Source organism: Amblyraja radiata, chromosome X (genome assembly GCF_010909765.2).
Source record: "Amblyraja radiata isolate CabotCenter1 chromosome X, sAmbRad1.1.pri, whole genome shotgun sequence".
Lineage (NCBI taxonomy): Eukaryota > Metazoa > Chordata > Chondrichthyes > Rajiformes > Rajidae > Amblyraja > Amblyraja radiata.
In genome coordinates this window covers 13,852,416-13,879,242 of record NC_045999.1, presented here as the reverse complement: position 1 = coordinate 13,879,242, position 26,827 = coordinate 13,852,416, and the positions used below count along the sequence as shown (strand labels likewise).

Sequence of the window (26,827 nt, the reverse complement as noted above, 5' to 3'; positions counted from 1 at the left end):
AATTATCAGTGGGTGAAATAGTAAATTGAAAGATGGAGACTTGTCTTTCTGTTGAGTTTTCAGGATGTGCAACTTTAGTGGACTCCCACCTATTTCTCCCCTCCACTAACCGCACCCCCCACCTCACCACTACTTCCTTCCCCCACACATCCTACCTCACCCCCCCATTACTTTCCACCCCCAGCCCCTCCCCACTACTTTCCTCCCCCAGGTTTCGCAATACGATAATCAAACCTGTCTTACACCTGCTGTTCTTATCACTGGCCTTTGTTCCAACCATTTGCCTGTCACCCTCCCCCCCTCGCCTGTGTTGATCTATCACCTGCCACACTTTGTCCTGCCCCTCCTCGCTCCCACCTTTCCTCTCCCCCACTACAATCAGTGTGAAGAAGCAAAGATCCTACAGCGAGCAAGATAGATCACTCGACGAAAAAGACGCAGTACGGTCATGGGCAGATTCATGGGTAATTTTCGGCCCCATTTCCGTAACCGGCTTCCATCTCCGCACCAAAGATCCCATAGGATACTAGTGCGGAGACGGAAGCCGGTTACGGAAACATCCTCGTAAAAATAAAAGTTATTTGGTAAAAATCTTCTTCTCATTTTCAGAATTTTAACACAAACTGTTCCCCGGCAACGTTGATTACACTGCGGGTCGGGTCTGGTCGGGTCGGGTTACGGAAATGGATGAAAAAAAGGCCCACGTTCCGCTCCGTTGCGTACTACACGTCAGCCCATTGCATTTAGAAGGAGTGGTCTATCTTGCTCCGCTATAGGATCTTTGTGAAGAAGGCCCCTGACCCTTAACGTCATTATCCATGTTCTCCGGAGATGCTGCCTGACTAGCCGAGTTACTCCAGCACTTTGTGTTCTTTTCAGGATTAATCCATGTACCAAACAAGGCTGCCATGTGATGCACAGCAGGATAGAATAGAGGTATTATAAGAATCAGATTGCCAACTTTCTGAGAAGTTATTTTTAGTTTAGTTTAGTTAAGTTTAGAGATACAATGCAGAAACAGGCCCTTTGGCCCACCGAGTCCACACCGACCAGCAATCCTTGTACACTAGCACTATCCTACACACCTAGGAACAATTTGCAAGTTACAATTTTACCAACCCAATTAGCCTCTATGTCTTTGGAGTGTGGGAGGGAACCGGAGCACCTGGAGAAAACCCACACGGTCACAGGGAAAATTAACTAACTCCATACAGACAGACTTAAAAAGCTGGAGTAACTCAGCGGAACAGGCAGCATCTCTGGAGAGAAATAATGGGTGATGTTTCGGGTCAAGAACCTTCTTCAGACTGGTTAGGGATTAGGGAAACAATGATGTAGAGAGATAAAGAACAATAAATGAAAGATATGCTAAAGTAATGATGATAAGGAAACAGGCTGTTGTAAGCTGTTTGTAGGGTGAAAACAGGAAGCTAGTGCGACTTGGGTGGGGGAGGGATAGAGAGAGAGGGAATGCCGGGGCTACCTGAAGTGAGAGAAATCAATATTCATACCACTGGGCTGTAAACTGCCCAAGCAAAATATGAGATGCTGTTCCTCCAATTTGCATTTAGCCTCACTGACAATGGAGGAGACCTAGGGCAGAAAGATCAGTGTGGGAATGGGAAGGAGATGAAAATGTTTAGCAACTGGGAGATCAGGTTGGTTCAGGCGGGCTATTCTGCAAAACGATCGCCCAGTCTACGTTTGGTCTCGCCGATGTATGAGTCCACATCTTGAACTACAGATACAGTAGATGAGGTTGGAGGAGGTGCAAGTTAACCTCTGCCTAACCTGAAAAGACTGTTGGGGTCCCTGGACAGAGTCGAGGGAGGGTGTATTGGGACATGGGAAGATACCCGGGGAGGGGGCAGTTTGGGTGGGAAGGGATAGGTTAACCAGGGAGTTGCGGAGAGAACGGTCTCTGTGCAGGGTGGAAAGGGGTGGAGATGGGAAAATTCAATTTCATTCCATTTCAAGCAGAGTGCAGGCCACCAAATTCAAATTCATTTCATAGCATTTCAAGCAGAGTGCAGGCCACCAAATTCAAATTCATTTAATTCCATTTCAAGCAGAGTGCAGGCCACCAAATTCAAATTCAATTTCATTCCATTTCAAGCAGAGTGCAGGCCACCAAATTCACATTCAATTTTATTCCATTTCAAGCAGAGTGCAGGCCACCAAATTAAAATTCATTCATACCATTTCAAGCGGATTGCAGGCCACCAAACTCAAATTAATTTCATACCATTTCATGTAGAGTGCAGGCCACCAAATTCATTTCATACCATTTCAAGCAGAGTGCAGGCACCAAATTCATTTCATACCATTTCAAGCAGAGTGCAGGCCACCAAATTCATTTCATACCATTTCAAGCAGAGTGCAGGCCACCAAATTAACTTCATGCCATTTCAAGCAGAGTGCAGGCTACCAATTCATTTCATTAAACGGCATAGACGCACAGTTCTGGACTCAACTCTCACTCAGTTTTCCAGGGTGACGGACTCACGTCCAGCCTCCGGGGCTTTATACTCGTGGCCCCCCGGAAGTGGCGTTACATTTATCATGGTGATTGACAGGCGAGAGGACCAATCAGCTGATCTCAAGAATATTTAAACATTCATAACCTCGGGGCTGCCTCAGCGGAGGAGGACTGTGAATAAGATGGCCAAAAATCATAGCGATATATGGTAGCGTTGTTTCTAAAATCAATATAGTGCAGACAGGAAGTGGTCAAGATGAGACTTTCAGTTATATAGATATCCTTCCTCAAATTTGGAGACCAAAACTGCACACAATACTCCAGGTGTGGTCTCACTAGGGCCCTATAAAACTGCAGAAGAACCTCTTTGCTCATATACTCTTGTTATGAAGGCCAACATGCCATTCACTTTCTTCACTGCCTGCTGTACCTGCATGCTTACTTTCATTGACTGATGAACAAGGACCCCCAGATCCCGTTGTACTTCCCCTTTTCCCAACTTGACACCATTGAGATAATAATCTGCCTTCCTATTTTTGCTACCAAAGTGGATAACCTCATATTTATCCAAATTAAACTGCATCCTGTCCAAGTCACCCTGCATTCTCATAGCATCCTCCTCACAGTTCACACTGCCACCCAGCTTCATGTCATCTGCAAATTTGCTAATGTTACTTTGAATCCATTCATCTAAATAATTGATGTATATTGTAAATAGCTGTGGTGCCAGCACCGAGCCTTGCGGTACCCCACTAGTCACTGCCTGCCATTCTGAAATGTTAATCCCTACTCTTTGTTTCCTGCCTGCCTACCTACCAATTTTCTATCCATGTCAGCACTCTACTCCCAATACCGTGTGCCCTAATTTTGCCCACTAATCTCCTATGTGGGACCTTATCAAATGCTTTTTGAGAGTCCAGGTACACTACATCCACTGGCTCTCCCTTGTCCATTTTCCTAGTTACATCTTCAAAAAATTCCAGAAGATTAGTCAAGCATGATTTCCCCTTCGTAAATGTGTTATATCTGGACTTTCAGAAGGCTTTCAGAAGGCTTTCGACAAGGTCCCACATAAGAGATCAGTATACAAACTTAAAGCACATGGTATTGGGGGTTCAGTATTGATGTGGATAGAGAAATGGCTGGCAGACAGGAAGCAAAGAGTAGGAGTAAATGGGTCCTTTTCACAATGGCAGGCAGTGACTAGTGGGGTACCGCAAGTCTCAGTGCTGGGAACCCAGCTATTTACAATATATATTAATGATTTGGATGAGGGAATTGAATGCAACATCTCCAAGTTTGCGGATGACACGAAGCTGGGGAGCAGTGTTAGCTGTGAGGAGGATGCTAGGAGGCTGCAAGGTGAATTGGATAGGCTGAGTGAGTGGGCAAATGCATGGCAGATGCAGTATAATGTGGATAAATGTGAGGTTATCCACTTTGGTGGCAAAAACAGGAAAGTAGACTTTTATCTAAATGGTGGCCGATTAGGAAAGGGGGAGATGCTACGAGACCTGGGTATCATGGTACACCAGTCATTGAAAGTAGGCATGCAGGTGCAGCAGGCAGTGAAGAAAGCGAATGGTATGTTAGCATTCATAGCAAAAGGATTTGAGTATAGGAACAGGGAGGTTCTACTGCAGTTGTACAGGGTCTTGGTGAGATCACACCTGGAGTATTGCGTACAGTTTTGGTCTCCTAATCTGAGGAAAGACATTCTTGCCATAGAGGGAGTACAGAGAAGGTTCACCAGACTGATTCCTGGGATGTCAGGACTTTCATATGAAGAAAGATTGGATAGACTCGGCTTGTACTCGCTAGAATTTAGAAGATTGAGGGGGGATCTTATAGAAACTTACAAAATTCTTAAGGGGTTGGACAGGCTAGATGCAGGAAGATTGTTCCCAATGTTGGGGAAGTCCAGAACAAGAGGTCACAGTTTAAGGATAAGGGGGAAATCTTTTAGGACCGAGATGAGGAAAACATTTTTCACACAGAGAGTGGTGAATCTCTGGAATTCTCTGCCACAGAAGGTAGTTGAGGCCAGTTCATTGGCTATATTTAAGAGGGAGGTAGATGTGGCCCTTGTGGCTAAAGAGATCAGGCGGTATGGAGAGAAGGCAGGTACAGGATGAGTTGGATGATCCGCCATGATCATATTGAATGGCGGTGCAGGCACGAAGGGCCGAATGGCCTACCCCTGCACCTATTTTCTATGTTTCTATGTTTCTAAATCCATGCTGACTCGGACCGATCCTGTTACTGCTATCCAAATGTTCGGCTATCACATCTTTTATAATTGACTCCAGCAGCTTCCCCACCACTGATGTCAGGCTAACTGGTCTATAATTCCCTGTTTTCTCTCTGCCGCCTGTCTTAAAAGGTGGGATAACATTAGCTACCCTCCAATCCACAGGAACTGATCCTGAAATTATAGAACATTGGGAAATTATCACCAATGCATCCACGATTTCTAGAGGCACTTCCTTAAGTACCCTGGGATGCAGACCATCAGGCCCTGGGGATTTATCAGCCTTCAGTCCCATCGGTCTACCCAACACCATTTCCTGCCTAATGTGGATTTCCTTCAGTTCCTCTGTCACCCCAGATCCTCTGGCCACTACTATATCAGGAAGATTGTTTGTGTCCTCCTTAGTGAAGACAGATCCAAAGTACCTGTTCAGCTCATCTGCCATTTCCTTGTTCCCCATAATAAATTCACCTTTTTAGGTCTTCAAGGATCCAACTTTGGTCTTAACTAATGTTTTCCTCTTCACATACCTAAAGAAGCTTTTACTATCCTGCTTTATATTCTTGGCTAGCTTACCTTCGTACCTCATCTTTTCTCCCTGTATTGTCTTTTTAGTTATCTTCTGTTGTTCTTTAAACATTACCCAATCCTCCTGCTTCCCGCTCATCTGTGCTATGTTGTACTTCTTCTCTTTAATTTTTATACTGTCCCTGACGTCCCTTGTCAGCCAAGGTCGCACCTTACTCCCCTTGGAATCTCTCTTCCTCTTTGGAATTAACTGATCCTGCACCTTCTGTATTATTCCCAGAAATACCTGCCATTGTTGTTCTACTGTCATCCATGCTAGGGTATCTTTCCAGTCCCTTTTATTCAACTGCATCACTGACACCTCCGATCTATCCTTCTCCCTCTCCAATTGTAGATTAAACTTGACCATATTATGGTCACTACCTCCTAATGGCTCATTAACCACAAGTTCCTTTATCAAATCCGGTTCATTACATAACACTAAATCCAGAATTGCCTTCTCCGTGGTTGGCTCCAATACAAGCTGCTCTAAGAATCCATCACAGAGGCACTCCACAAACTCCCTTTCTTGGGGTCCAGTACCAACCTGATTTTCCCAGTCTACCTGCATGTTGACATCTCCCATAACAACCATACCATTACCTTTACTACATGCCAATTTTACTTCGGAGTCACGTGAGTGATTCCGTGAAGAACCCGCTCAGCACGCATGCACGGCATTACGTCCAGCAGAGCAACAGCGGCACAGTGGGAGTCAGGCGCTCCCGCTATGGAGGTAAAAGAACGGACCGTCAGGTAAGCTGACGTCGGGTTTTTCTTTCACAGGGAGCCTTCTGCTTTCCGGCAGAGAAGAAAGGCTCTAGAACAAACCTGTCCCCCGCTCGACTCCACGGAGGAGCGTTCCATCAGGGGGGAGGCAGCAACAGAACAGACCTGTCCCCCGCTCGACTCCACGGAGGAGCGTTCCATCTGGGGGGCAGCATCAAGGCGATAGGATCACTTACCCGGCTCTCCGCTATACCCCGACACCGCGCTGAGCCCAGCCCACTAGCGCCTGAGCAGCGGGCTGGATGTAAAGCCATGGAAGAGGCGTCCGGCCGGTGGATCCGACTTGTCGGACGGGGACGTCTCTCCACCCGCACGGGGGGAAAGACAGCCGCGTGAACAGACCTGTCCCCCGCTCGACTCCACGGAGGAGCGTTCCATCTCGCGGGGGCAGCAACAAGGCGGTAGGACCGCTTATCGGGCGGTCCGCTATACCCCGACACCGCGCTGAGCCCAGCCCACTAGCGCCTGAGCAGCGGGCTGGATGTAAAGCCATGGAAGAGGCGTCCGGCCGGTGGATCCGACTTGTCGGACGGGGACGTCTCTCCACCCAGGCAGGAGCTCCAGCGAGGTGCACCCCAGGAGGGGTGCTCTCGCAGAGGGGGGTCAGGCACTCCCTCCACAGTGCCTTGTGCACTGTCCATTGCTTCCTCCTTTCCAGAGGATAGCTTTGGTGACCAGGACTGGGCTGGTCAAGAACAGGGGCAATGGCTGAAGATCTCGGGAGTATGCAAGGGGTGCAGGAACAGGAAGAGCTGCATCACATCGGTTTTTTTCCTCGTTCCGTGGACCAATATGGAGATGACCACAACCTTCGTAAACAAATCATAAGACCTGCCATAAAATCCTAAATTTGCGGGGTTGTGCAAAACCCCAGCCACTGAGCCAGACCCACTGCTCTCTGGCAAAAACCTCACAAAGCATATGAAGGATATGGAGAGGCCTTAACAAGCTTTCGGTCTCATGAGGGCAGGCCCGGGACGAGCAAAACCAAAAACAATAAGCAGCAGCACCCCATCGCGTCCATCAGTCAACGTCTACCATATGGGACTGATGAAAGCTCGGGGTCCGCATTCTATCACTGAAAGTCTTCTTTAGACCAGGGCCCAGAGCGGACCCCATGGAAAATGTGCCACCCCCCAACGTCACCGCCACGTCAGACGACGTGCAACACTCGTTGGACCGGCAGGAAACAGAAGAATACCCATAACCATGGAGGTAGGTGGGTCTGGTTCCTACCAGTATATAGAGTAATACTAACACATGGGAGTCTATCACGAGTGATCAGTATATACTCAATGGCATTAGTGGACACAAATACAATTCATACTAGAAAAATTGCCACCAGTTCAACATTCACCCCAGAGGGTATTTTTCCCCTCTCCGTTAAAGAAACAAGAGGGACAAGCTGAACTGGTGAGAATAATTACAAAGGGTATCATGGGGAAACCTGAACCCTTGCAATTCGTTTCAAATATATTCACTAAACCCAAAAAAGATGGTGGATGTCGCATCATCATTGACTTAACTTCACTAAATATGTTTGTTAAGTATATACATTTCAAAATGGAACCGGTTGTTACTGCCAAACAACTAAATTCCAAAGGATACTTCATCTTAAAGATGTTTACTATTTAGTACCATTCACAGGGATCATCGCAGATACCTGAAATTTACTTGGATGGGGCAGCTATAGCAGTTTAAAGCGTTACCAATGGGTTCACATCAGCCCAAGAGTGTCACCAAGACACTAAAACCAGCTCTGGCAATATTCAGAAGACAAAAACATATTGTCAAGGCATATCTTGATGATATCCTAAATGGTAGGCAAGACCATGAAATTGACTATGTTAGCTATTCAGCTACCAAACAATTATTCAAAACCCTGGGGTTGTCTTACATCTAGATAAATCTAAGTTGAAGCAATCCACTATCATGGACTAATTGGGCTTCACAATTAATTCAGTCTACGTGACTGTAACATTGCCAAGGGACAACATAGTTGAATTGGCACAATCATGCAACAATTTAATGGTCAACAAACTACCAACTACTCGACAAGTAACAGAGTAATTGGGAAAATGGTAGCAGCATTTCCGGCTACATAATTCGGACCTTTGTACCAAAAACGACATACAGGTCATTATGATCGTTTCATGAAGTTACCCACTGAAGTAATATCAGAACTACAGTGGTGGGCAAAAAACGTTTGGCATAGTTTCAGCCTATTATCATCACTAACCCTACGTCAGTTATCCAAACAGATGCCAGTGCTCAAGGCTGGGGAGCAACTAACTCTATATCCAGCACAAGTGGACTAACCCAGAATCATCGTTACCACTTACACTGGGCATTAATTATCTAGAGATGTTGGGTGACTTTTATGGTTTAAAAGCATATGCATAAATATGCATCACTTGCATGTACGGTTATAAATAGATAATACTACGGTGGTGGCCTACATTAACCATATGGGCGGCATAAAATCGGTATCATGCGATAAGTTGATCAACATAATTTGGCAATGGTGTGTCCAAAGACATATTTGGCTATCAGTAACTTACCTGCCAGGTAAGCTAAATACAGTGACAGACACCAGGTCACGTAAATTTAATGACAACATCGAATGGATGTTAAAAACCCCCAATTTTTTTTTCACAAAAGTTATCAAGCAATATGGCACGCCAGATATCGATTTATTTGCATCAAGGCTAAATCACCAGGTACCTATGTATGTCGCTTGGGAACCAGACCCTGAGGCAGCAGCGGTAGATGCGTTCGCGCTGGATTGGGGAAATTCTTCTTCTATGCATTTCCTCCCTTCTACCTCATCAGTCGGGGACTACGCACAGTACAAATGGATTCTGCTTCAGGTATTTTGATAGTACCCGACTCGCCTACACAGCCATGGTTCCCAATACTCCATGACATGGTTGTTGAAACTCCGATGGTATTCCCCAGTGACCCAGAGTTATTAACACCCAGTGTCGGGCACAAGCCACCCGTGCCATGAAAAAATCAAACTCCTGGGTTGCAGATTCTGCACAAACCACTTCTAGGACTAGGATTATCATAACAAATCGTCGACACCATGTCAGCATCCCTCCGAACATCCACTAAAAAACAGCACTTGTCCAGCATCAAAAAATGGGAGAAGTACAGCTTGGATACAGGGACCACCTACTCAACCGCTACAGTTACCAACGTACTGGAATTCCTGGCGAACCTTCACCACGATGAAGGACTCAGCTACAGAGCCATCAACACAGCTAGAATTGCCCTGCCTGTCTATTTAAAACCAGCTCCAGGACAACAGGCCATGGGGTCCCACCAATTGGTGGTCAAACTAATCAAGGGTATTTACAACTCTAACCCCCTAGACCAAGGTACACCCATATATGGGATGTCAGTGTGGTCCTGACATACCTCAGGGGATGGCCACCAGCCAGATCCCTCAACCTGGAACCATCTATGCTCAAAACACTCATGTTGATGTCACTTGTATCTGCACAGAGGGTCCAGTCACTACACCTATTGCGACTGGACAGCATGCTCACAGCTCCAGACCAGATCTCGGTCGTTATCCAGGGACTGATCAAACAGAGCAGACCAGGAACACCTAATCCAGTCGTGGAATTCCGGGCTTACCCGCCAGAAACACGGTTATGTGCCATGACCCTACTATCCTACATAGGCACAACCAAAATATTCGAGGGAGATGAAAAGCCTTGTGGGTCAGTCATAAAAAACCTTATGGTCGGGTGACGAGCCATTTCGAGATGGCTCAAGCAGGTGCTAAAAGCTGCTGGGATAAAAACTAACATGTACAAATTTCATTCCACCAGGGCAGCATCCACGTCGACGGCTAAAAGAATGGACGTGCCTATAAACCACATCCTGGCTACAGCAGGATGGTGGGAGGAAAGACAGTTCAGAAATTTTATAATAAGCCGTTGGCAAAACCTGTTTTGTTTGCAGGAAAGATTTTACAGACTGCAAATATTTAATTTAAGCCCAGGGGAGCAATTTAATTTCTTTGTTGTTATTGTTAAAAAATACCATTGTGTTTTTCTACAAACAGATTCATTGGTCATCAAAGACTTCGGCAGTGATGTAATAATAACTGTACACGGTTTGAAATCACAGAGCTTTGAAATCTTCACGGAATCACTCACGTGACTCCGAAGTAAGATTAAACGAGAACTTACCAGTTTGAAGTTTGATCTGTATTTTATGAGGAGTTACGATGAGGGATTACGTGCCCTCCGCTCCCACCCTCAATAATATGGGTCAAATTCATAAACTGATGTCTCCTTATCTTTACTATGTTTACTTCAATAACTGTGTCTATCTGTGATTCCACACCGCTGCTTTGAAGTATGTCGCGCATGCGTGCTGAGCGGGTTCTTCACGTAATCCCTCATCGTAACTCCTCATAAAATACAGATCAAACTTCAAACTGGTAAGTTCTCGTTTAATCTTACTATTTTAACTCCTGATTCAAATTGCGCCCTATGTCCGTCCAGGCTATTGTTTGGGGGCCTGTAGATTAGTCCCATTAGGGTCTTTTTACCCTTACAATTCCTTAGTTCTATCCATAATGACTCCACATCTCTTGTTTCAATGTCACCCCTTGTAAGGGACTGCATTTCATTCCTCACCAACAGAGCTACCCCACCCCCTCTGCCCACCTGCCTGTCTTTTCGATAGGATGTATATCCTTGAATATTCAGTTCCCAGCCCTGGCCCTCTTGCAGCCATGTCTCTGTAATTCCCACAATATCATACTTGCCAATTTCAAACTGAGCCTCAAGCTCGTCCACTTTATTTCTTATAGTTCGCGCATTCATATATCAACACTTTGACCTCGGTATTCACCTCCCCTCTCGCACCGCTCACAATTGGCCCTGACCTTACTCTCTTATCCCTTCTCGAAACTTCCTTCCATTTAATTCGGGAGTCTTTTGTAACTTTTCAAAGAACATGGGGTGGTATCAGGCACACGACCCACGCTGGTCTGCCAGCGACACTTCATCTGGCTCCTGCCACAACAAAACATACATCCCATTTTCACACTGTTGGCCTAGTTTCCTACATCTGTTGATAGCAGGAGTGCGTAACCTTATACCAGTAATAACCTGCCCCGCTCCAACCTGCCTGCCTTGTCGTGTGAGAAAGATGCTTCATCACTTTCCCATTTGATGGATGGATCCAAGTCTCAGTCTGAAGAAGGGTCTCGACCCGAAACATCACCCATTCCTACGCTCCCGAGATGCTGCCTGCCCCGCTGAGTTACTCCAGCTTTTTGTGTATATCTTAATTTGAAGGTATTTGGGGAGCTTTGACTGGTGAAGCTAAGTTTTCTGCCATCCTGACGGTTCAGTGGAGCATCCCAGCGCTCATTCTGCTGATTGAGCGGCACGGTGGCGCGGCAGGTAGTGCTGCTGCCCTGCAGCGTCAGAGACCCGGGTTCAATCGTGAGCTCAGGAGCTGTCTGTGTGGAGTTTGCACGTGCACCCTCCTCCGGGTGCTCCGGTTTCCTCTCACATCCCAAAGATATACAGGTTTGTAGGTGAGTTGCCCCTAGTAGGTAGGGAGTGGGTGTCAAAGTGGGGTAACATAGAACTGGTGTGAACAGGTGATCAGCGGTCATCATGGACTCTGTAGGCTGAAGGGTTTGTTTCATTGCTTTATCTTTTAATCAATCAATTAACTGAAGGTTTGCCCCACTGGAATCTGTGTGTCCGCCCCTTGTTCTTGTCTATGATCTTTACCGCCAGAGATACCATGGAAACCTGGTTTACACGGAAATAACTTCTTGCAGCAACCCTAGCAGCAGTAACCACAGGTAGACAAAAATGCTGGAGAAACTCAGCGGGTGCAGTAGCATCTCTTCAAGTATTTATCCAATTTCTTGTTGAAATTTACCGCTGAATCTACTTGAGCCTTGTACAGTATTGTTCCCAATTACCTAAAGCCGCCTCTGTGGAGCCATCGGTCTGCGTGGTTCACTGTGTGGAGTGGGTCGGGGCCGACAAGGTTCTGTGTGTGTGGCCAGAGCCAGGAATACACGGTGGTGCAGCGGTAGAGTTGCCGCATTACAGCGTTTGCAGCGCCGGAGATCCGGGTTCGATCCTGACTACAGGTGCTGTCTGTACAGAGTTTGTACGTTCTCCCCGTGACCGCGTGGGTTTTCTCCGAGATACGGTTTCCTCCCGCACTCCAAAGACGTGCAGGTTTGTAGGTTAATTCGCCTGGTTAAAGTATAAATTGTCCCTAGTGTGTGTAGGGTAGTGTTAATGTGCGGGGATCGCTGGTCGGTGCGGACTCGGTGGGCCGAAGGGCCTGCTTCCACGCTGTATCTCTAAACTATACTAAACTGCATTGTGCCATGGGGGGGTGGGGGGCGAGTGTGGAACTGGTGTGGTTTTAATGAACATTTGCAGTCAGGTCTGAAGAAGGGTCTCGATCCAAAACGTCACCCATTCCTTCTCTCCAGATATGCTGCCTGTCCCGCTGAGTTACTCCAGCATGTTGTGTCTATCTGGGCTCCATATTATCAGGTTTACCGACATTGCTGCTAGCATGGCCTCCACGCTTCCCGCTGTGGTGAACGGCAGTGCCAAGAGCGGGTCCAGTTAGCTTCATTGCCAATATGTAGCGGGAGCAGGACAATGACATGGTGACTTGCTGAAGCGTACACACACATGTTTCAAAGAACCAAAGGATGAGGTGTGGGAGAAGCAGCATCACCTGAGGACGGACAGCTCAGCATTATAGAGGGGGAGGTGAGATGGGAACAGGTGCAGAGTCAGGAGAGGGCAGAAGGGACTGGGACTGGGGGGGGGGGGGGGGGGGGGTAAGAGGGGAGTGAGAGGGTTAGGGGAGATTGTGGTTCTGGTAGGTTGGGGTCGGTGGCGTGATCGGTAGCAGGAGGCAACAGATCGGGGATGAAGCTGAGAGGGGAAAGATTCAACAGGGACCTGGCGGGCGAGGACTTTATTCCTTGTAGTACCAGAGGCTGAGGAGTGTAAAACATCATGAGGGATATAGACAAATAGGGGAATCAAGGACCAGAGGACATAGGTGTAAGATGAATGAATGAATGAATGAAAACTTTATTGTCATTCAGATATACACCTAGACACAGTGCACCTTGAACGAAATTTCGTTGCATTTGACTCTCCAATCAGGTAAATAGTAAAAGTAAAAGTGCTAGGTGCGTCCATAAAAATGCCTCATGTGCATGGTTCTGTAAAATAAATATATATAAAAAGTTTTTTAAAAAGTGTCGATATTTAAAAAGTTCTAGCCTCGGTTTTGTTGATTGTTCAGTAATCTTATGGCCTGGGGGATGAAGCTGTTGCAGAACCTAGTTGTCCCGATCTTCATGCTGCGGTACCTCCTCCCAGAGTTAAACAGTATAAACAGTCCAAATTGTGGGTGTGTGGGGGTTCTGGTAATGCCCTTAGCTCTAAATCTAATCAGACAGCGCTTGTACCCCATGTCCATGATTGAAGGAAGAGAAGGATGAGAGGGTAAAGATCTTTATTCCTTCTAGTACCGGGGGCTGAGGGGTGATCTTAGGAGTGTAAAACATTATGAGGAATATAGACAATGTGAATACACACATTATTTTATCCGGGGTCGGGGAATCCAGAACCATAGGACATAGGTGGAAGATGAGAGGGGGAAATATTTAATAGGAACCTGAGAGGCAACATTTTCACACAGAGGGTGGTAGGTGCCAGAGGAGGTAGTTGAGGCAGGGACTACAACACCATTTAAAAGATATTTGGACAGGTATATGGATAGGAAAGGTTTAGGGGAATATGGGCCAAACACAGAGAGGTGGGACTGGCATCAATGGAGCATTTTTGGCTAGAATGGGCATGTTGGGCCGAAGGGCCTGTTTCTGTGCTGTATGGGTCTGTGACGATAATATTCTGGAGTGATTCAAGAGTCCAGAGTGGTTATGTGTCATATGCACAGGTCGGCCACCGATTTTACGGCAACTGAAAGCTGGAAAAGATGCGGAGAAGATTTACGAGGATGTTGCCAGGACTAGAGGGTGTGAGCTATAGGGAGAGGTTGAGTAGGCTGGGTCTCTATTGCTTGGAGCGCAGGAGGATGAGGGGTGATCGCAGAGAGGTGTATACAATCATGAGAGGAATAGATCAGACAGATGCACAGAGTCTCTTGCCCAGAGTAGGGGAATCAAGGACCAGACCACATAGGTTCAAGGTGAAGGGGAAAAGATTTAATAGGAATCCGAGGGGTAACTTTTTCACACAAAGGGTGGTGGGTGTATGGAACGAGCTGCCAGAGGAGGTAGTTGAAGCTGGGACTATACCAACATTTAAGAAACAGTTAGACAGGTACATGGATAGGACAGGTTTGGAGGGATATGGACCAAATGCAGGCAGGTGGGACTAGTGTAGCTGGGACATGTTGGTCGGTGTGGGCCAGTTGGGCCGAAGGGCTTAATGACTCCATGATGGTCGAGTACCTCTGATGATCCGGGCAAAATTACAGTCTTTTGGGATGCGTGCCTACTTTCTTTGTTAATTGTTAATTCTTTATTTGAAGTTTCTAGCAGTCCATGGTGCTTTCAAAACATGGGAAGAGGATAATTCAGCGGGTCCAGCAGCATCTATGGAGCGAAGGAAATAGGCATTGTTTGGTCCCGAAACGGTGCCTATTTCCTTCGCTCCATAGATGCTGCTGCACCCACTGAGTTTCTCCAGCTTTTTTGTGTACCTTCGATCTACATCTGCAGTTCCTTCTTAAACAGGAAGAGGATAATTAGTGGGAAAGGGTCATATTGTTGAATTATTAGTCCGTGACCTCTGTTGGTCTGGCTAAATGGATAGTCGGCAAGGGTCTGGAACCAAGAGTACTGGAAAATCGGTGGTGGACCATACCTGTAAAGGAACATTGAGATACTTGCAGCAGCATAACACACCTGTAAACGCAAAAACACACAGGTAAATGTACAGTAATTAATAATGTCATAAATTTAAAAAAACTAATACTCGATAACCATTACAGACTATTCATTTATTACAGCATTGATTATTGCAAACAAGCAAAAATAGTACAATTGTCAGGGGATTGCAAGTCCTAATAGTTTTTTTTTTAGATACAGCGCGGAAAAAAGGCCCTTCGGCCCACCGAGTCCGCATCAATAGACAATAGACAGTAGACAATAGGTGCAGGAGTAGGCCATTCGGCCCTTCGAGCCAGCACCGCCATTCAATGTGATCATGGCTGATCATCCCCAATCAGTACGCCGTTCCTGCCTTCTCCCCTTATCCCCTGACTCCGCTATCATTAAGAGATCTATTTAACTCTCTCTTGAAAGCATCCAGAGAATTGGCCTCCACTGCCTTCTGAGGCAGAAAATTCCACAGATTCACAACTCTCTGGGTGAATAAGTTTATCCTCGTCTCCATTCTAAACGCCTACTCCTAATTCTTTAATTGTGGCCCTTGGTTCTGGACTCCCCCAACATCAGGAACATGTTTCCTGCCTCTAGCGTGTCCAAGCCCTTAACAATCTTATATGTTTCAATAAGATACACTCTCATCCTTCGGAACTCCAGAGTGTACAAGCCCAGCTGCTCCATTCTCTCTGCATATGACAGTCCCACCATCCTGGGAATTAACCTTGTAAACCTACGCTGCACTCCCTCAATAGCAAGAATGTCCTTCCTCTAATTTGGAGACCAAAACTGCACACAATACTCCAGGTGTGGTCTCACCAGGGCCCTGTACAACTGCAGAAGGACCTCTTTGCTCCTATACTCAACTCCTCTTGTTATGAAGGCCATCATGCCATTAGCTTTCTTCACTGCCTGCTGTACCTGCATGATTACTTTCAGTTACTGCTGAACAAGAACCCCCAAATCTCGTTGTATTTCCCCTTTTCCCAACTTGACACCATTCAGATAATGATCTGCCTTCCTGTTTTTGGCACCAAAGTGGATAACCCCACATTTATCCACATTAAACTGCATCAGCCATGCATCTGCCCACTCCCCCAACCTCTCCAAGTCACCCTGCATCCTCATAGCATCCTCTTCACAGTTCACACTGCCACCCAGCTTTGTGTCATCTACAAATTTGCTAATGTTACTTTTAATCCCTTCATCTAAATCATTGATGTATAATGTAAATAGCTGCGGTCCCAGCACCGAGCCTTGCGGTACCCATATCGGCACTGCCTGTCATTCTGAAAGGGACCCGTATCGACCTGCGTTCCCCGCACGTTAACACTATCCTACACACACTGGGGACAATTAGCTATGAATCCAAGACAATTAACCAACAAACCTGCACATCTTTGGAGTGTGGGAGGAAACCGAGGTTCTCGGAATATACACAAGCAGGTCACGGGGAGAACATACAAACTCTATACAGACAGCACCCGTAGTCAGGATCGAACCCGGGTCTCCGGCGCTGTAAGTGCTGTAAGGCAGCAACTCTACCGCTGCGCCACCGTGCCGCCCTAATAGTATAATGTGACCAGATACAGAGGTCTAGCGAAGATACAAAGTCCCAGGAAGGAAAATGGAGAGAGGGGAGGGAGAGGGGCAGGGGGTGGTGATGGGCTTTGGACAGGGCATGGAGAGTGGGTGGGGGTGAGAGGTAGGGTCATGAGATAAGCAGGAGATTAATCTGAGAGAGAGAACAAATGGCCACGAGTGACAAAAATATTTTAAACGGCAGAAAATAAAACATTTATTCTTTAATTATAAAATACTATTTTCAAATAAATCCACTTTGGTTTCAACACCGCCTGTTGCAGGAGGAGTCCTTGCTGGGACACTGTGTGGAAGTGTTTCAAACCAGACAGCTTTGCCTTTAGGAAGGTGAGCCCCATGGTTTTCTTCTCCCCGTCTTCAACTCAGCTGGTGCTGGTGGTCCAATGGTCTAATCTAGTACATGTGGAGGTAGCGGATGGCTATTGCTGCCTTGTGGCGAACGCATCTCACGGGGTCTGAGAGCAGGGTGCAGATCTCTTTGCAAACGGAATCCGCGGAAAGCTGCGTGGCAAACTCGTCCACCCCATCGTGCATCAGCAGCCCGATCAGAGTGACCGCGTTCTGTCTGATCTCCGCCTGGGGGTTGGTGAAGAAGGCAGCACAGTTCATGATGTAGGAGGGCACCCTGTCGGGCAAGTCTTCACTGATGTGTTGGGACACTTTGCTCAAGTAGGCTTCGTAGTCCTGCGCGGAGTCCTCCGGTGTCACCTCCTGGAACATGCTGCCCAGGCTGTCCGAGCCAACAATGGGACCCATCAGCTTCAGCACTGACCTGCACACTTTGGTCACCTCCATGCTCTCATCGTTGAGATGCAGGAGCAAGTTGATCAGGGTGACGTGGAGATGTTCGGCCAGCACAGGGTTCCTCTCCGGGTTTCCAAACCTGATCAGTTTCCCCAGGACTTTGAATGCAGAAGCCCTCATTTTCTCCAGCTCGTTGTCGAACAAAGACTCGATTGTAAGTGCCACATCGATCAGAGTGTAATCTGCAAAATGCCCTTGCAGGGAGTCCAGGACTTTGGCAATGCTGGACATGGCTTCCATGGCCATGAGATTGTTGGACTTCCAGTACTTGTGAATCACTGCGATCAACGCGGACAGTAGCTTGTGGGAGTATTTTTCAATGTTCAGGGCTGCCCCAGCTGCAGTGTTTCCCAAACCCCTGATAGCGAGACCCTGGATGGTGGGCGAGGTATCAATCAAACATCGGAGAAGGCTGCCCACCAGGGTGTCGGCCAGTGACAGGTCCATCACCACCGAGTGGTTCAGGAGCTCGGCAAAGAATGCAGCCACGGCCACTCTCTGCCTCTCCTGCAGGTTGGCCAGGAAGGGAATGAGTTCCTCCACGATGCTGATGAGATGGGGCACAGCACACACCGCCATCTTGTTGGCCAGAAGCATGACCCCCTCGTGGTGCCTCCCTGGAGTCTTGATCAGATCCCAACCCTTCTCCTCCATCGCGCTCACATCCTCCCGCATGCTGTCCCTCAGCAGAGCTTGGAGGATCTCCACCATGTAGTTGCAAATGTCAGCATTGCCAGCTCTCTCGGGCAAGGTGGAGGACTTCCTCTGCTTTGGGGTGCGTAGGAAATCTCTGGAGCAGATCTGGACACTGGAGCTGAGGAAGAGTAGAATAACACTGAACAACTGCGGGTACAAGATGTTAACTGCATCGTCTGATTCCGGACAGCATATCATTGCATGGAGAGCGTGGATTACGGCTAAAGACTGCTGTGTGGTCAACACCATCTCCTGCATGAGAGATTCTTTGTTGTCATCGTACATTAGCTTCAGGTTATTGAGCAGGTACTTGATGGAGGTGGTGGCCAGTGTACTGTCACTCAGTAGGGATCTCCATATGTCGTCCGTGTACGTCTGAAATGGGATTTGGTGCTTGAGGAGATAAGGCAAGACCATCGGCACGTTTTGGGAAGCCAGGATGGAAATGGAATGTATCACGGAACGCGTTACGTGCGGCTGTGTGATCAACTGCAACTGATGGTAAAGGGATTTGATGACTCCAGGAATGTCGGTGAGGATGGTTCCGCAGTTCCTGACGAGTACGTTCACAACTATACAGGCGGCATAGGAGCCATTCAACTGTTCCTCAGCGAGTCTTTCCGAAATGGTGAGGAGCAGTGTGTTGACTTGGGCGTGGGGCACACATCTGGAGAGGACTTTGCCCAGATCTATGCACACATAAAACACAGCCTCAAAGTCAGTGTCCTTCAACCCAACCTTGATGGTCTTCAGATGTTCCACATTGCTATCTTTATGGTCCACTGGAAAGCCCACCAGCCGTAACTGCAGGTACAGCAGAATGTACAAACACTCAATGGCTATTTCCCTTACAGCGAGTGATGGATCTGAGCACCGCACCACTGTATAGCCAATCATCTCCACAAAACTGTGAGATAAATCCTTCTCATTAACGACAAACGTATCCTGATAAAATGTCAGCAGATGCAAAGTCATCATCAGGGACCTTTCCCGTTCATAGTTATTGGTGGATTCGATCCAAATCACCAAGAAGCTAAAGAGATATTGAAAACCTTTCGGTGACAAATCCAAACTTAGAAGTTGCGTCAGAAGGTCCTCGAGAGCCATCAGTGTTGCATTATAAAGGTCCTGCCTCTTCATCCTATCCACTTCTCTGCTTTCACCGGCCTCCAGTGATGGCAAGCTGAAAATGCTGTTCAGGCATAACTTAATTAGTTCACCATAATCATTTAGTGCAAACACAGGCTCCACGTTGACGAGGCACGAGCTAGCATCCATAGCATCCTTTCGAATGTCTGTTGTCAATGAGTCTGTGGGCTCAGCCTTGATAAACTCTTGCATGTAGGTGAGTAGCTCAGTCTTTCTGCTCAGCTTGTAGCTCTGTTGTCCTTCCCCACATTGGAAAGCTGTGGCCAGAAGGGTTACAGTCTTTATCAGACTTAACTTCATCATTGGGTGCCTGACCGGAACCTTCATGCCCAATATCTTGATGTTGAAATGCTTCAAAACATTCTGCAGAATATCCGTCTCTATTCTGGGCAAGATAATATCCTTGGGACAATGCAGGATTATGTACCCATAGCATAAAATCAGTGTGCTCTTCACCTGCATTATTCCAATGTTACCATGGTCCTTCATTATCTGGTAGAAACTCGCAGTCTTTTTAAAAATGTTCAACTTGGAGCAGTTTTTCAACACAGTTAGGGAGGTCTCCAAGTGAGTTTGGGCGCAGTAGCCAATTGCGGTGGCTATACCTTCTCTTTCCAAGTCTTTGTCATGTTGGACAATCTGGAGCATCACTTGGAGTTTCCTCTTCACCATGCCATGGCTTTGAGTCAGCTGCAAGGCTATGCCCAGACACTTGTAGAGGAAGCCCTTCTGCTGCGAAGAACTGTGGCTCCTTTGAATCTGTTTGGTCATCTCCTCACTCAGGCGGACGATCCAGACTTCGTCCTCTATCTCCTCCAAGGTCCGTGACAGGATCTGCAGCAGTTTCTGCTCCCACTCGTTCTGGACCAGATGGTCCTCTGGACATTCCTGCAGATAGTTGACCAAACCCGGGAGCTCCTTGTCCCACACGTTCACAGCAGCCGGGTGGACATTGATGCCCAGGACCCAGAGCAAGGACAGGGCCGGGGCTCCCCGCCTCCTCCCCTCGTAGGGGGAGGAGGACACGGCCAACAGACGCGTCAGCAGGGCCTGGCGGTTCGGCAGATTGGTGTGCTCATCATAGTTCAAGACAAACTCTGTCTCCCCAGCCTGCTGCTTCTTGCTTCCCAGATAAGCCAAGGAGCTGCAGACAGCAGCCAAGGCGTTGGTGTACCTGGCTGGGACAACAAACTCCAACAGCAGTGGCCATAGGACATTGTCTATCATGGTGGTGGCTGTCAATCTCTCCAGCAGCCGCTCGTACAGGCTCTTCAGTTCCCCGTCTGTAACCCCGCCCTCGTGTGGCTCACTGTTCCCCCTGGTCCTGTGGCTCTCCCCGTCCTCGTCCGCGGCGAGCGCGCACTGGTCAACGATGAACCGCACTAGCTCCACCCCTCCCTCCAGCTCCAGGTAGCCGTGGCTGGCCAAGGCTTGCACCAACTGGCTGAGGAAACCCTTCACCCTGTGGCCGCTCCTCAGGACCGACAGCGAGACGCTACTCATGATCTGGCTCTTGTGGGTCTCCACGGAGGCCGGGACCATGTTGATGAGATGCTTCAGGATGACCAAGGCTCCCAGCTGGATTTGGTCATTGGAGATCTCCAACTGCAGCAGAAGGAACCTGGCGATCTCTTGCCCAAAGGAGGAACTGAGGATTTGAAAGCAGCAAAGGATTTTACTTCGAAGGCATTCTGACAGAGCATTGGTCGGGTGATCCATAGAGATGCAGATCTGGAGGTGTAATGTGACCAGCAGGTGTTCCAGGTGGGACACCAGCATCTTGCTGTTCCTCTCCAGGGCAGTGCAGAGTATTCCACACAAGCCCTTAGTAACGGAGAGATCACTGTATGACTTCTGGTACAAGGACAGAATGGCTGGGATCAGAGCGGGCAGCTCATTCTCTATTTTATCACTGGGGAGAAGATAGATGATTTGGCCGATTGCTTCCACCACCCCCGTGGTCATCTTGGGGTCTCTTGAGTTCAACCAGGATTGGAAGAGTATGTCGTAGGCACTGGAAAGCTCACTGACGTAGAGACACTTCTTTGCTGGGAGATGCGGGTCTGAGTTGTAGGTGAGAATGCTCTTGCTGAAATGGCCTAGAGCGTAGCAGAAGACCCACCGCATCCTTTTACACGTCTCTACGTTGAGTAGGCTGAGGATGGTGTCCAAGATGGGCTTCAGCAATGGGACAATGCAGCAGCCGTTTTCAGAGCACAGGTTTGCCAGGGTTAAGATCACGTAGAATTTCGCTGGGTTCTGTCTTTGAAGCATCGATTGCAGCTCCATGAAAACCTCAATGGGAAAACTGGAGCCCAGGATAAGTAGGAATTTGCTCGCATTTTCTCTGTGCGAGTCGTTAATGCCGGTCATTTTGGACATTTCCATTGAAGCCATGGCGATCATTTTCTTGGACAGCGGGCGGCTCAAATTGCGGGTGTTCTCCTTCACGATCAGCACCACGCTCTTCAGTAACGTTGTGCGCTGCGACATGGGCAGAGTCTGCCGCTCCATGAGAAAGTTGTGAAGGAACAGGAGGACCCTCTTCCGTTTGATCCTCCCCAGTTCCTGCAAGGACTCGATGACCCGCTGCCTCACCAGCTCACTGCTGTCAGGACACATGGTCAGGACGGCACTTATCCAAACTTCCACTTTCATTCTCGCCCCTGTCTATCATTCACTCTCCCGCCAATCCCACCAGCGCACTTTCCCAAACTCCGGAGGTGATGCTTACCCGATCCCTTCGCTCCTTGCAAACAAGTCTGTTATTTCCCCCAAAAGAGGCAGGGAATTTTCTCTGAGCACTCTTCACCAAAATTCCCAATCCTGCAGTCACAAAGTATTTATTTTGGATTGATCGATAGGCAGGTACACATGGAAACACGCCCTTCGGCCCACCAACTCCACGCCGACCATCGATCGCCGATTCACGCTAGGTCTATGGTTTGTTTTATTTTGGGAAAATGGTAAAAAGTGGCTCAAGTTCCATTTATTCACCGGGTGATTGTGAACCAATTATTTAACTAAATCTTCTTCCTGTTGATAGAGTCGGTGAATCTTCTTCAACTTAATGTTTAGCCCGTTGCCATGAACTCACTCGAAGACTAATAATTCCTTTTCGATCTAACTCAGTAGAAGTGGAGTCCACTGTGAGTGTTTACACTGGCAATTGTGGTGTCAACATACACTTGGAGACCCAGCACATGTTGAAAGTATTGGCTTGGTTTTCTCTGCTCGAACTCAAGTTCAGGGCTCCTACAAACTGAGCTTGTTTGTACTTGAGCTCAGAGTTCGTTGATCCTTGCTCGTGGATTCCTATTCTGATGGTTGACGAGCTCTCTGAGGTTTGATGTTTTGAAGAACTGGGTGATTGTTGATCTTAGAGATCTAAGATTGATCTAAGATTGTTGATCTTAGAGTTGGTGTCCACACACACACACACACACAGAGCAGAGCAGTAAGGCTGCCTTCACCACAGCTCTCATCTAGGCCCACGGGCAGCCAATTGGTACAAGCACCATCTCATTGTGATGTCATGTGACCCGTCTGTCACATGACCTCCCGGGTGATGACCTCACCACTAAGGACAAAAGTACAATGGACTGGGTCACATTAGAAATTGCTGTGAAAATATTTTCCTGACTCATTGTTGAATGGAGATGGAAGAAGTTTACTTGGTTTGGTTTAATTTAGTTTAGTTTAATTTAGAGATACAGCGTGGAAACAAGCCCTTCCAGTCCACGCCGACCATCGATCACCCGTTCACACTAGTTCCATGTTATCCACATTCTCATCCATTCCCTACACACCAGGGGCAGATTGACCTACAAACCCGCATGTCTTTGGGATGTGGGAGGAAACTAGAGCACATGGAGGAAACCCATGCGGTCCTAGGGAAAACATGCAAACTACACACAGACAGGACCCGAGGTCAGGATCAAACCTGGGTTTAGATTAGTTTAGAGATACAGCCGGGGAGCAGGCCCTTCGGCCCACCGAGTCGGCACCGCCCAGCGATCCCCGCACACTAACACTATACTACACACACGAAGGACAATTTATATTTATACCAAGTCAATTAACCTCCAAGCCTGTACGCCTTTTAGTGCGGGAAGAAACCCAAGGTCTCGGAGTATACTGTCCATTACTGGTTCCAACACTTCTGGAAAAATGGCAAGTCCTTGTGAAACTGCAGAAAAAAGTTACACGAGAGTTACAAGAAAGCTTTTGGTGTGCTGGCCTTTATAAATCAGAGCATTGAGTATAGAAGTTGGGATGTAATGTTAAAAGTGTACAAGGCATTGGTGAGGCCAATTCTGGAGTATGGTGTACAATTTTGGTCGCCTAATTATAGGAAGGATGTCAACAAAATAGAGAGAGTACAGAGGAGATTTACTAGAATGTTGCCTGGGTTTCAGCAACTAAGTTACAGAGAAAGGTTGAACAAGTTAGGGCTTTATTCTTTGGAGCGCAGAAGGTTAAGGGGGGACTTGATAGAGGTCTTTAAAATGATGAGAGGGATAGATAGAGTTGACGTGGATAAGCTTTTCCCACTGAGAGTAGGGAAGATTCAAACAAGGGGACATGACTTGAGAATTAAGGGACAGAAGTTTAGGGGTAACATGAGGGGGAACTTCTTTACTCAGAGAGTGGTGGCTGTGTGGAATGAGCTTCCAGTGAAGGTGGTGGAGGCAGGTTCGTTTTTATCATTTAAAAATAAATTGGATAGTTATATGGACGGGAAAGGAATGGAGGGTTATGGTCTGAACGCAGGTGTATGGGACTAGGGGAGAATACGTGTTCGGCACGGACTAGAAGGGTCGAGATGGCCTGTTTCCGTGCTGTAATTGTTATATGGTTATATGGAGATCTCAGTTTTTTTTTTAGTTTAGAGAAATAAGACATACGGCCCACCGAGTCCGCACCGACCAGCGATCCCCATACACCCTGACGACAGATGGCACAATGGGCTAAGTGTTCGGCTGGCAACCGGAAGGTAGCCGGTTCGAATCCCGCTTGGAGTGCATACTGTCGTTGTGTCCTTGGGCAAGACACTTCACCCACCTTTGCCTGTGTGTGAATGTGTGTGAGTGATTGGTGGTGGTCGGAGGGGCCGTAGGCGCAGAATGGCAGCCACGCTTCCGTCAGTCTGCCCCAGGGCAGCTGTGGCTACAGAAGTAGCTCACCACCACCGAGTGTGACTGAGGAGTGAATGAATAATGCGATGTAAAGCGCCTTGAGTATTAGAAAGGCGCTATATAAATCCCATCCATTATTATTATTATTATACACCCACCGCCATGTGTATAAAAAGTTACCCCTCAGATTCCTATTAAATCCCCCCTGTCCTATGGTTGTCGATTCCCCTCCTCTGGGCAAAAGACTGTGCATTCACCCAGTCTATACCTCTCATGATTTAGTACACCTCTGTAAGGTTAACCCTCATCCTCCTACACTCCAATAAATAAAGTGCTCACCTGCTCAACCTTTCCCTACAGCTCAGGCCCTCGAGGATTGAACCCAGGTCTCTACCGCCTTAAGCGCCTTGAGTATTCTAGAAAGGCGCTATATAAATCCCATCCATTATTATTATTATTACCGCTGCACACTTAAGTGGAAAGACAAAAGAGTTTGTCTTTTTCTCTTAATTTAGAGAAGTTTAACAGGGAATTTAATGGAAGTCTCTTCTTCTATTGCAGATGTGGTAGTGGTGTTTAAGAGGCAAATGGATACACAGGGAGTGAAGGATCACGTGTAGGCAGAGGAGATTAGATTAAAAATAGACACAAAATGCTGGAGTAACAGGCAGCATCTCTGGAGAGAAGGAATGGGTAACATTTCGGGTCGAGGCCCTTCTTCAGACTGATGTCAGGGGAGTGAGCGGGACAGAGATAGAATGTAAGACTGGTGGGAGAACTGGGAAGAGGGAGGGGATGGAGAGAGAGGGAAAGCAAGGGGTAGAGAAGTCAATGTTCATACCGCTGGGGTGTAAGCTGCCCAATCGAAATATGAGGTGCTGTTCCTCCATTTTGCACTGGGCCTCACTGACAATGGAGGAGGCCCAGGACAGAAAGGTCAGTGTGGGGATGGGAGCGGGTGTTAAAGTGTTGAGCAACCGGGAGATCAGGTAGGTTTAGGCGGACTTAGAGGAGGTGTTCAATGAAATGAATATGAGAGCATAGAACATAGAGATGATAATAACTTGACATCATGTTCAGCATGCGGCGAGGGCCAAAGGACATGTTCCTGTGCTGAACTGTTCTATGTTCTAAGGTGAAGATTAATGGAAGATGAATGATGAATTTAGGGAGATAATTGATGTCTATGTGGACCTCAGTAAAGCATTTGACAAGGTTCCTCATAGTAAGCATCAGTACCCCAACTGAAGTCCATCCAGAGAATTCAAGTACGACTTGTGCGTGAACTTGAAAAGAAATTCAGCGGTAAACACGATGTCTTCATTCGTCCCAGAAGTCGTACGTTGACTGCAGTGCATGATGTGATTCTTGAAGACCTGGTATTCCACAGTGAAATTGTGGGCGAGAGAATTTGTGTGAAACTGGATGGAACAAGGCTCATCAAAGTCCATTTGCACAAGGCGCAACAGAACATAAAGTGGATACATCTTCTGCTGTATACAAGAAGCTACCAGGCAAGGATGTTGGAGATGAATGCTCAGAGGTACAGCTGTAAATTCTGCAGAATGAATAAAACAAGAATTTGGTCATAAAAAAAAGAGATGGCCAAGTTGACCATGCCATGGTGATGGTGCCAGGCGGACGAGGGATCTGCCTGCCCCTTTTCCGGGGTTATGTCCGAAACCCGGGTGGTTTTAGAAAGGGACTACGCCCTGTTCACACGTGTCCCGGGGGGATTTCCGGGACCGCTGGGCACCAGTTTAAGGATAAGGGGGAAATCTTTCAGGATCGAGATGAGAAAAACATTTTTCACACAGAGAGTGGTGAATCTCTGGAATTCTCTGCCACAAAAGGTAGTCGAGGCCAGTTCATTGGCAACATTTAAGAGGGAGTTAGATGTGGCCCTTGTGGCTAAAGGGATCAGGGGGGTATGGAGAGAAGGCAGGATACTGTTGGATGATCAGCGATGATCATATTGAATGGCGGTGCAGGCTCGACGGGCCGAATGGCCTACTCCTGCACCTATTTTCTATGTTTCTATGTGATATAGTTGTATAGCAGTTTATTCAGTATATCTGTTTGACTTGTATTATGGTGGTGTTTTGTTTTCATTTAATTCGTACAGTAAATAATTGATTAAATTATTTTTGGTTACAAAAACAGAGTGAGGGGGGCCGTCAAGAGCTACCCGGCGGGGGGGGGCACCAAGAAGGATGGGGGGACCCAGCCGAGGGTGGGGGGGGGCTGAGAATGATGAGGGGCCTGGCAGTGAGGGGGGCTTGGGCGGCAGGTCTATTCGGTGAACTTTTTGTAACTTTGTCGGTGCCAGGAACATGGTAACACTTGGGCACTGCCTCAGTGAGGTCTGCTGTATGATTTTACTTCGGAGTCACGTGAGTGATTCCGTGAAG

General features: G+C 47.5%; 1 protein-coding gene across 1 annotated transcript; it reads right to left on the bottom strand.

Moving 5' to 3' along the window:
• Positions 1-17,022: 17,022 nt before the first annotated feature.
• On the bottom strand, positions 17,023-21,936 carry LOC116968189 (maestro heat-like repeat-containing protein family member 1). Its single transcript, XM_033014832.1, has one exon. The coding sequence runs from the start codon at positions 21,934-21,936 to the stop codon at positions 17,023-17,025; it is 4,914 nt and encodes a 1,637-aa protein (XP_032870723.1).
• Between the last annotated feature and the right edge of the window lie 4,891 nt (positions 21,937-26,827).

Coding starts and splice junctions, on each gene's coding strand:
- LOC116968189 (XM_033014832.1), bottom strand. CDS start 21,936: ATGAAAGTGGAAGTTTGGATAAGTGCCGTCCTGACCATGTGTCCTGAC.